The 11,870-nt window shown below is 43.6% G+C and overlaps 1 protein-coding gene across 3 annotated transcripts in view; it reads right to left on the bottom strand.

Moving 5' to 3' along the window:
- The window catches only part of TTC17 (tetratricopeptide repeat domain 17), a 141,632-nt gene that overhangs the window by 31,498 nt on the left and 98,264 nt on the right, over nucleotides 1-11,870 (bottom strand). For 2 of the 3 annotated variants that reach the window (XM_006865029.1, XM_006865028.1), the window contains 3 exons: nucleotides 7,739-7,859; nucleotides 4,133-4,292; nucleotides 3,895-3,978 (listed from right to left, as the gene is read on the bottom strand). In XM_006865029.1, the coding sequence (XP_006865091.1) occupies nucleotides 3,895-3,978; nucleotides 4,133-4,292; nucleotides 7,739-7,859 (365 nt within the window). Of the gene's footprint in view, nucleotides 1-3,894; nucleotides 3,979-4,132; nucleotides 4,293-7,738; nucleotides 7,860-9,314; nucleotides 9,876-11,870 lie in introns of those variants that run through there. The other variant, XM_006865030.1, reaches the window with a different exon arrangement.

Genomic DNA, 11,870 nt, shown 5'->3' with positions numbered 1-11,870 from the left:
CTTCCACCTATAGTCTTATGTATTGCAGAGGCTCCGCAGGAAGTCTCCTTCACTGGGCACGTTGTAGCCCCATTTTAGGTATTCCAATCAGTAACTGTCCATTTTTGTTTGCTTTTTCTATCAGTTATTATGTGAAACACATAAAAGTCTTTCACTTGGATTGGGGCTATGTCACCTGCTTTCCATATTTTAAAGCTATGCTACTGAGCACATAAAGCTTATATACCTTGCATATCAAACCAATTAGTGTCCTCTGACTGCTGTAACAAATGACCACAAACATGGTAGCTTAAGACAACGGAAATTTATTCTGCTATAGTTCTGGAGGCCAGAAACCCAAACTCAGGATCACTGGTTGGAAATCTTTGCCAAAGCCACATTCCCTCTGGAGCCTCTAGAGGAGAATTTGTTTGTCTCTTCTAGCTTCTGGTGGCTGCTCACATTTCTTGGTGGTGGCTGCATTCCTCTGCTCCCTGTCTAGCAGGTCACACTGTCTTCTCTTCTGTCTGTGCCAAATCTCCTTCTGCCTTCCTCATAAAAATACACCTGGAGGCATTAGGACCCACCCAGATAATCCAGGATCATTTATGTGCATTGATTTAATTACATCTACAAACATTTTTTTCCATCTTCTTCTTGCCATATAAGGTAACATTCACAAGTTCCAGAGATTAGCGCATGGGTATCTTTTTGGGGACTACTATCCAGGAGGACTTCATTTTTTTGGATCAACTATCAACACTCATGGAAGCAGCAGTCAAGAAATCAAAGGACATATTGCATTAGGCAAATCTGCTGAACAAGATGTTTTTAAAGTGATGAAGAGCAAAGATGTCAGCTTGAGGACTAAGATGCGCCTGACCTAAGCCATGATATTTTCAATAACCTCATATGCATGCAAAAGCTGGACATAAGGAAGACCGTAGAAAATTGATGCTTTTGAGTTCTGGTGTAGGAGGAGAATATTGAAAGTGCTATGGACTGCCAAAAGAACTAATAGATCTGTTTTGGAACAAGTGCAGCCAGAGTGCTCCTTGGAGGACAAGATGGCCAAACTTCGTCTCTCATACTGTCAGGAGGGACCAGTCGCTGGAGAAGGATATCATGTTTGGTAAGGTGGAGGGTCAGAGAAAAAGAGGAAGACCCCCAACAAGATGGATCGGCCAAGTGGCAGCATCAATGGACTCAAGTGTGGCAACAGTGAGGTTGGCCCAGGATGGAGCAGTGTTTCGTTCTGCTGTGCATAAGTTCGCTATGAGTTGTTACTGACTCAATGGCACCTAAAAACAATAACATCCAGGAGTCCTGGTGTGGTGCTGTGGGCTAATGTGTCAGACTGCAAAGCCGGTTGTACTGCAAGGTTGGCAGTTCTAGCTCACCAGCTGCTCCTTGGAAACCTTACACAGGGTTGCTATGGGTTGGAACCGACTGGATGGCACTTAGCAACATCCAGCTTACCACAGACCCCTTTATCATTATAAAACATACCTCTTTAACTTGAGTAATGCTTCCTGTTTTACTGTTTACTTTTTCTGATAAGCGTATAGCTATGCCATCTTTCTTTAAATACCTTCTTCTCTCTCATATTCTCTTCAATTCTTTTTAATTCTCTATTTTATCTTGGTCACAATGTTTATTTCTATCCTCTGTCCCTCCTTTATGTATCTGTGGTGTATTCTCCTTGGTGCTCCCATCATTGATGATTTTTCCTATTTCTTGTGTTTTGCCTGTTCAAGTTTTGTAGATCTCTTTTGCCTAGTTTGTTTTGTTTTTTAAAGCCTTTGCTAACTTCTCCCCCACAGTTTTATATATAAGCTTTCTGATCTTTATTCATAGAGGCAATTGTACACTATGATTTTTAAATTCATGGGAAAAAGTTGTCTAGTCACCTGTCCATGACACTCTCTATATTTTCCTCTTACATAATATCAATTTGGGCCTCCTATTTTAATTACTAAAAATTCAAAGGATTTTCCTGGTTGGGCAATTTGTATAAGGTTCCTTCAGGAAGAAGATTTTTGCTGAAGTTATCTGGAATTGCTATCCCTTTGCAGCTTCTGCTAAAACTCGTTTAGTATGGCTTTTGTGGCAACTCTCCTGCTTTTGGATGTTGATCTTATATCCTGCCACTTTGCTGAATCTTCCAATGAGGTCTAGTAGCTTTTTTACTGAGTCTTTGGGGTTTTCCATGTATAGGATCATATCGTCTGCAAATAGGGAGAGTTTTACTTCCTCTTTGCCAATTTGGATGCCTTTAATTTCCCTGTCTTGCCGTATAGCTCTTGCTAAGACTTCCAGCACAATATTGAATAGGAGTGGTGGCAAAGGGCATTCTTGTCTGGTTCCTGTTCACAGAGGGAAGGCTTTCAGTTTCTCTCCATTGAGAGTAATGTAGGCTGTTGGTTTTGTATATATGCTCTTTATTATGTTGAGGAATTTCCCTTCAATTCCTATTTTGTTGAGTGTTTTTTATCAGGAATGGATATTGGATTTTGTCAAATGCCTTTTCTGCATCAATCGGTATGATCGTGTGGTTCTTTTCTTTTTATTTATTTATATGGTGGATACCGTTGATCATTTTTCTAATGTTGAACCATCCTTGCATCCCTGATATGAATCCCACTTGATCATGATGTATTATCTTTTTATGTGTAACTCTGCTGCTTTTGATTATTAATTTAGTTGGTGTGTGTGTGTCTGGGGGTCCTCCATCTCTTAGTGTCACAACTGGAATTTGCTGGTAAGCTGTCCATGTGTGACAGCCAGAAGAAGAAACTCCTATCTCACACGACTGTGTTCACAACGGCCGCTGAGGGAACTCGCTTATCCGCTATTGTACCACTTCAGTGTTTACAGTAATTTTAGTGGCAAGATCTGTAAGTCTAAAAGAAGTAACCTAAGTTAAATTGTAAAAAATCACTTTTCATACAAGTGTTTTGTTTTCTTTTGGTAAACTCTATGAAAATGAGGGTCCTGGTGTGGCACTGTAGTACAAGTACTGGAATGCTAATCACAAGGTTGGCGGTTCAGACCTGTCAGCCAGCAGCTCCTTGAAAACCCTGTGTTGTTGTTGTTGTTGTTTCATGCCTTTGAGTCAGTTCCGACCCATAGGGACCCTATATAGGGTTTCCAAGGAACAGCTGGTGAGCTTCAAGTGCTGACTTTGGTGTTCAACCGGCTTTGCAGTCTGGCGCATTAACCCACACACAGTGCCACACCAGGACTCCTGAAAAATCCTACACAGGGTTACTATGGGTTGGAACTCACTCAATGGCACTTAACCATGAGAATGCAGTTTTTCAAAGATTTTGTTTCATAACTTCAAAGAGAAAAAAGATATTTCAAGGTGTGTTTCCTATCCACCATCTGAAGTACCAAATATTCATTACCGTAAGAAGAAGGTCACCTGACTTAGTTCCTGTCGTGAGATTTCTGTTTTCCCATTCCACAACCTCTATCTATACTCATGTTGGAGTCAAAAGAGAAAACGGAGTGGACTTGATTCACTATTGCAGTTGCTGCTAAGTGTCATTGAGTCAGTTCCAACTCATAGTGACCCTGAATAAGGTATCCAAGGAGCTGCTGGTAGGTTTGGACCGCCGATCTGTGGTTAGCAGTCCAGTGTTTAACCTACAACACCACACCAGGAATTCTCGTGATTCAATAGAGAAGGTAAACAGAGCAGTAACAAAACAAAACAAACCCCCCAAAAAGGCTACTCCCCAAGTCTTAGTACAGGTCATGGGAAAGTGAATATGCATTCTTTTTGGGCTATTGTGTGTTATCTCTTTGTTCACCAGGTGCCAAGTAACCAACACAAAACGTCAGAGTCTTGTAGCGGCACATGACATGGATGGGCAGTAAGAAAGCAATGCTTCCTGCAGGGTGACCTACCTTTTCCAAAACTTTGGCAATTCGGGTGCCAATTTGTTCAAGTGACTGCTGTGGATACTGGTCTTTGCCAAGATTCTGCAATACCTGGAATTGGGAGGGAGATGATAGGTTAGAGGAAGGAAATGCGCCACAATCTAGGTACCACAAGCCAATGAAGACAGAGGGAGAGAGAGGCAAGCCACTATGCTTTGTGAGATCAGCTGCATCCCGGCAGGCAGATTGGTGGGTGAGCACTCACCTCTGTTAGCTGACTCTCCCCTGTGTAGTGCAGGCTGGCTCGGTTGGAAACCCCATGCAAGTGGTCCAGGGTGTGCATGCTGGTGGGGAGATTGCCATTGCAGAGAGGCTCCGTGGCGGGCTGCTGTATCGGAGTGGCAAAGTCTATGTGTTCTGTGATGCTGAAAACAGAGAGTACCCAGTTAGCACTGGAGATCCGAGTGGCTGCGAGAGACAGAGTAGTAGTAGCCACCAGTTGATAATTTCTACATGCCATCATCAGGAATGTCAGACTGGAAGAGACTTTACACGTTACTTCATCTAAGCCTCGCTCGGTTTACAAGGATTCCAGTGTCTAGCAAGGTGTATCTGTTGAATGTACAGACTGTACCCGCAGTCAAGGAGCAATGTTGGCATGGGGCTTGGACTCGGTGCTTTCTCCAACCCACTCAGACTTCCTCCTTTCTATTCACTGTGCCATCTGATCTGCTCATGCAGTTGGCCACATTTTCTCACTGGGGAACTTTGAACTCTGGCTAATTTTCTTCTAGGATTTCCCCTTCCAGGGCACAGAAAGTGGTTAAGTACTTATACACGGTTTCTTTTCCTTCCCTTTATGCATAGAAACACATTGGTCCCCATAAAAGAGTTACCTATAACTTCTGCTGTTTTTGTTGTTAGGTGCCATCGAGCAAGTACTGACTCACAGTGAACCCATGCCCGACAGGATGAAACACTGCCTGGTCCTGTGCCAACCTCACAATCTTTGCTATACTTGAGCACATTGCTTTGGCCATTGTGCCAATCCACCTCATTGGGGGTCTTACGCTTTTTTTACTGACCCTCCGCTTTACCAAGCATGGTGTCCTTCTCCAGTGACTGGTCCTTCCTGACATGTCTGAAGTATGACAGATGAAGTCTGGCCATCCTGGCTTCCATGGAGGACTCTTCCAACACAGATCTTTTGGTTCTTTTGGCAAACCATGACACTTTCAATATTTTCCTCCAACACCGTAACTCAAATGCATCAATTCTTCTATGATCTTCCTTATTCACTGTCCAGCTTTTACATGCATATGTTACTGAAAATACCATGGCTTGGGTCAGGTGCATCTTAGTCCTCAAACTTGACATCTTTGCACTCGAACACTTTACAGAGGTCTTTCTTATGCAGCAGATTTGCCTAATGCAATACGTTGTTTGATTTCTTGACTGATGATGCTTCCATTAGTGTTGATGGTTGGTCCCAGCAAAATGAAGTCTTTAACAATTTGAATCTTTTCTCCGTTTATCTTGATGTTACATTGAAGTGCAACCCATACCAAAGGCTGTGGTCTGTGATCTTCATCAGGAAATGTTTTAAGTCCTCTTCACTTTCAGCAACCAAAGTGGTATCATCTGCATATCACAGGGTGTTAATGAGTATTCCTCCAATCCTAAACCTTAGGAAATTATTTGTAGATACAGCTCTGCATTTCTCTTATGACATGTACCAATTTCCTTTTAGAGCTCAAAAAGGTCATTTTCCTCACCATCTAAAGACAAACTAGTGATGTTGAGTTGATTCTGACTCATAGCTACCCTCCAGAAAGAGTTGCCCCATTGGGTTTTCAAAGCTGTACATCTTTACAGAAGCAGGCTGCCATAGCTTTCTTCCCCACCAACTTTTTGTTAGAGGTCAAATGCTTAATCACAGAGCTACCACAGAAGGCTCATTTTTCCCACTATATATTGGGCTTAATGTTATGTTGTTAAGTGCCACTGAGTCAGTACCGACTCATAGCGATGCTATGGACAACAGAACGAAACACTGCCCGGTCCTGGGTCAACCTCACAATTGTTGCCCACTGAGGCTGCCAATTTGCCAATCGACTATCAAAAGTACTGATGTGGCAAGTTAGCATTTCCAAAAGTTTACTTCTAGCTATTTAAAAAGCTTAACCTATATTAGGGAAATATTCAGCATTTACTGAGAGTCTACTGAGCATCAGATACCAGGGCTACAACAACAAACATACCTCGTCCCTGCTAATAGGACGTTCACGCTTATGAAGGATTCAATTATGATTACAGTTGTGGTCATAAAGATGGAAGCGTGGCGCTGTGCAGTTCATGACAGGAGGTGTACATGTCCTCACTCTGATGGAAAAAGGGGATGCCTAGTGAACGAGTCTCCGAAGAAGTGAAATGGAAGTGGAGATCACAAAGGTGAGTGTGAATTCACCAGGTGAGAAGTAGGTGACAAGATCACCACTGCAGGCCCAGGACCTGTTCTGTGTGAAGGCCCCAGCGGGCACTGGACAGAGCAGGCAGCGAGCAGCCTGTGAAGGCTTTGTGGGCCACTGTCGGGAGCGGTGAGAAGCTAACAGAGGGTCCTGAACACAGTTGGACTTATATTTGAGGAAGAATTCTGGGAACTGTGCAGAGAGCAGATGCCTATGAGGGAAGGACAGAGGGCAGTGTAGGAGGGATGACTCGTAGGGTTGTGCTGTGAGCGCTGTTAGAGCCCTGCACTGTGGTGGTTAGGTGCCATCAAGTCACTTCTGAATCATAGCAACCCTGTATAGGGTTCACGAGCAGCAGCTGGTGGGGCTGACCTGCCGACACTGTGGTTAGCAGTCTAGTACTCATCCTATAGCACCATACCTTATACTAGGAAGATGGAAGAAACAAACAAACAGGTTTTCTGGTAGGAGAGTGGGCATGAAAATTATGAGCTTAACTCTCCTGAGCTTGGGGTGCTGAAAGCTATCCAGGCAATGAAGTCAGGTAGACAATTGGATCAATGACGTGGGGGCTTTGAAGAAAAACTTGCGAGACATCAATATATCAATGGTGATTGAAGTCCTTGGGGTGGGATGTTAACCATGAAGGCGTAGTGGTAATCGTGGGAATGCCCACATTTCAGGAGTAGAGAAGGGGCCAGCAGGCAAGGAGGGAGTGGCTGGCCCTGAGAAAGCAGTTGTTAGAGAAGCAGCCTTGCTCAGTGTGTGTCTTGGCTGTTGTTGCTCAGGGCTGCCGAGTCAGTTCTGACTCACAGTGGTCCTCAATAGGGTTTCCAAGGAGCAGCTGGTAGGTTTAAGTCATTACCTTGCAGTTAGCAGTCTAGTGCTTATCCCACGGCACCAGACCAGGACTCCTGTGTCTTGGTGTGTTGTTGTTAAGTGCTATTGAGTTGGTTTTGACTCATAGTGACTCTGAATAGTTTCCAAGGAGTGGCTGGTGGGTTTGAACCACTGACCTTGCAGTTAGCAGACCAGTGTTGATCCTATAGTGCCACACCAAGTTTTGGGAGGAATTTGTAAACCAGCATTTGCTCTGGCTCTCCTTTCAAGTGGACGATGTTAGTAAGAGACTAGCATGTCTGGAAAGAGGGACCTGGTCTTCCATTCAAAGTGTGGTTGAAGGCACTGAGAAGGGGGCACAGTTAAGCACTGCTTGAGTAGAATGTGCTGAGTCCATCTGTGCGCTGTGGCCAGCAATGCCCATCCTCTGAACCATCAGCCCGGGAAGGATAACTCTTCCGCTAGATGCCGAGAAGGAAGGGCATCCCTGGAGCTGGCTGACACCCAGCTGGTGCCCTGGTAAACAAAGCGGCATGAAGGAGGGAGAGGCTTGAGATACTCACTCAATGTTTTTTGAAGAAACTGCAAGCCAGGTACTGACGATGGCAGTCAGCTCTACCCAGCGGAGTTTGAGGCACTCATCTGGGCTGGGCCATCCCAGACTCTGGTAATCACGCTTTTTTCCTGGAAGGAAAGGATGTCGCGCATCAACACAACGGCATAGGGACAGAATGAACCTAAAGTGCCTTGTGCTCTGCTGATGACTTCACCCAGTGTGGTACATTTGGAGGTACCAGTCAATCCTTCTCCTCTTTAACATTTCCACCATCTACAGATCTGTCTAAAACCTGGTCATTCAGTTAGGATTTATGAGAAAAACCCTTTTCTCAAAGATAGATGGTGAAGCAAAACACAAAACCAAAAAAAGATTCCTTCTTTCCATTTAAGACTAATTAGTAAGGGTTAAGATACCCTTCAATGTTAAGCTTTCTTACCAACTTAATTTTTATCCCTCTACATTTTGCTTTTCTAAAAACAACAGATCAGGAGGCTTCAAAAAGTTCATGGAAAAATGGCATTAAAAGATAATGGAATTTCTCCACTAACTTTTTAAAGGTCCCTCGTATAACACTAAAGCAGGTCAACCTGATACTATGAGCATTTTGGGTTGAATAATTCTTGGATGTGGTGGGGTATAACCTATGCACTGTAGGATGTTTAGCAGCAACCTTCACCTCTACCCACTAGATAGCCACAACACCCTCCCCCAGATGTGACAACCAGAAATGTCTCCAGATGTGGCCAAATGTCCTGTGGTGGTGGTGGTGGGGGGAATCACCAGGTAGAGCTCCACCGTGAAGAATGGCAGCAAGGTAGGAACTAACCATGGTTGTTGTTGTTGTTGTGGTTGTTATGTGCCGTGGAATCGGTTCCGACCCATAGCGACCCTGTACAGGGTTTCTGAGGCTGTAAATCTTTACGGGAGCAGAAAGCCTCATCTTTCTTCCAGCGAACAGTTGGTAGTTTCGAACTGCTGACCTTGAGGTTAGCAGACCGATTCGTAACCACTACGCTACCATGGTAATGAGAGCTTATTTATCTTAAGGGCACTTACTGTGTGGCAGGTCCTGTGCTTTATAGCAACCACCTCATGAAGGAGGTTTTAATCCTCATTTCTCAGATGAGAAAACGGAAGAAACTGGAGGATCAGAGGGATAAGTGACTTGCCCAAGGTTACCTGGCTGGTAGGCGGCACAGCTGGGATCTGAACCCCAGTGTTTGAGTCTAAGGGGCGTGCTTCCAATAAGCATGCTATTTAAAACCATACATGGCTTTTGAGCTCTTTCCTGAGACCCTTCACAGGCATCACCTTGGGGTCAAGGCCTTTTGCTTAGACCAAGTCTCCCCACCACACCCAAAACAAGAGAATAAATTCTTGTTTCAGAAGGCTCCTATGGGAGGAATTAAAATGATATCTCAGGAAGGAGAGCTTTAACTCTGGAAGCACTTTCATACTGTAGGAATTTACCAACAATAGAAGATTTTAATAGAAAAGAACAGTTTGGAAGAATTTCAAACTAACCCTGTAGAAACTAATTCTTTAAGGAAATAAACCACCAGTTTCACAATAAAGCTTGTTTTTCTTTTATATTTAAGAAATTCAGTTGAGAAACATTTATTGAGCACCTACGATAAGGAAGGGGCTGGGAACTGCATAAGGCATTGGCGATACACAGAGGAAGATTACGAAGGCCTGCTTTTGAGCTCACAGTCTAGTGAGGGTGATGAACAGAAACAAATCATTATCATACAACAGGGTAAGTGCTAGAGTGAAAGGCTAGAACAATGGCACAGAGAGGAGAGCAACTAATTCTGCCTGAAGGTACCAAGGAAGAGAGGGCTCTGGAGTTTAAGGAGAACACCAACATAGGTGGCAAGAGGGCTTTCCAGGTGGAGGGAACAGGAACTGCAAAGGCATGGAGGTAAAGTGAGAGCATTGCTGGACAGAGGCTGGTTTGTAAAGGGTCTTGAGCACCACACTAGGAGGCTTGGACTTTATCCCGGAGGCAATGGGGAACCTTCGAGCCCACATCTCTCCATCTCGTTCACAAGGATATCATTGAGGCTCTGTTAAATGCCTTGCTGAAATCCAGTTACATTATGTCTATGGCACTTCCCTGGTCTTCCAGTCTAGTAGCCCTAACCAAAAAAGGAAATGAAATTAGTTAAGCATTATTAGTTCTATTAGTTCTCAGTCAATCTACAATGGTTCTTAATCATCTCCCCTTTACCCCTCTCCCCCCATGGACTCTCGAACTACCTGCCTAGTAATCTGCTTTAGAGCTTCGCCAGGCTTTATGATGAAGCGTTACCAGTTGGTAATTGACAGGCTTTATGCATTTACTTGAGAATTGGGATAGTGTACTTCTCTGGTGTTCTGCTGTGGAATTTTTCAGTTTCGTGACAATATGTAAGTAGTTTCATGATCATATTTGTAAGCCTCTTCGATGACCCACCTGGGCCCATGAACCTGAATCCACTTAGAGCTATTCAAGTGCTCTAATATCAAACCAGGACTCCCGGTGTGGCACTGTAAGATCAGCACAGGACTGTGACCCACAAGGTTAGCAGTCCAAACCCACAAGCTGCTGAGAAACCCTATACAGGGTCGCTATGAGTCAGAAGCAACTTGATGGCACTTAACAACTCAGTATCATCTCAATTTTACTGAATCTTAACTTTCACATCTATTAAAAAAGCTTTTATTTTTTTGTTTATCAAAGTAATGCTGCTGTGTGCTGTCGAGTCAGTTCCAACTCAGTGATCCTGTATAGGATCTCCTAGAGTGGCTGGTAGCGTAGTGGTTACGAATTGGGCTGTGAGCCGCAAGGTCAGCGGTTTGAAACTATCAGCTGTTCCGCAAGAGAAAGATGAGGCTTTCTGCTCCCGTAAAGATTTATAGCCTCGGAAACCCTATACAGGGTCGCTAGGAGTCGGAACCGACTCCACAGCACACAACAACAACAGAGTGGCTGGTGGGTCTGAACTGCCAACCTTGCAGTTACCAGGTTAGTGCTTACCCTGTGGCGCCACACCAGGGCTCAAAACTACTGTGGCTCATTATAAAGTATTTAGAGAAATGGAGAAGCACACAGGAGAACGTGAAGTCATCTATAACTCTGTCAGCACCCAGAGATGACCGCTGGTAAGGTCGGGACTGGTCTCTTTGCTGACCGGTTTCTCTGTACTGGTTTGGTGCACTGTATTTCATCAAATCTAAGATGCTGTCAACTGTAAGGTGTACGTCACTTTATATGATTCAGGAAAGAAAAGCATGCTTTCATTTTAAGATACCATCGAGTGTAAGGTGCAGCCCAATTTCAGAAATGTTGAAATGTAAAAAACAAGGATAGTTGATGAAATAGAGTATATTTAGTGTTTTAGGAAAACTGACATATTCTTTATGCTGTTTTAGAAACAAGCTTTTGTTCATTCAATGTATCACAAACATCTTAGAGGTATAGTATGCAACACAGAATTCTCTTCAGGTAGTTTGCAGATTTTTACCATGACAAGCAAGCCTGTGGTGAATATCATCATATCGACATCTTTGGTACTTGTAAGATGATTTTGTTGTTATGTGCCGTGGAGTCAGTTCTGACTCATAGCGACCCTGTACAGGGTTTCCGAGGCTGTAAATCTTTACAGGAGCAGAAAGCCTCATCTTTCTCCCACAGAACAGCTGGTAGTTTAGAACTGCTGATTCTGAGGTTAGCAGCCCAATTCGTAACCACTACACTACCAGAGCTCCTTGTAAGATGATTTACGTAGGGTAAAATACTAGAAGTAGAATTATTGGTATTTTAATATTTTTCCTGATACATCTAGTCAAACTATGCCCCAAATCAACTTGATGATTTTTACTGTCTCCTTGTTATCATGTTCTTAAAGACAACTTGATATGCAAGACTATCTCGCTTGTGTATTTGCAGTTTGTTCGCAATGCTGAGGCTAGATCTATTTTCACATGCTTGCTAGTCAGTGGTGCATACACGTACATATGTGGTGAAATGCCAATGTTCTTTCTAAATTTTAATTGAAATGATGCATTTTTCATAAGTTGTTGTTGTTAATTGCCTTCGAGTCGGTTCCGACCCATAGCGACCCTGTACAGGGTTTCCGAGGCTGTAAATC

Source organism: Chrysochloris asiatica, unplaced genomic scaffold, assembly GCF_000296735.1.
Source record: "Chrysochloris asiatica unplaced genomic scaffold, ChrAsi1.0 scaffold00075, whole genome shotgun sequence".
NCBI classification, from domain to species: Eukaryota; Metazoa; Chordata; class Mammalia; order Afrosoricida; family Chrysochloridae; genus Chrysochloris; species Chrysochloris asiatica.
This window is presented reverse-complemented; position numbering and strand designations above follow the sequence as displayed.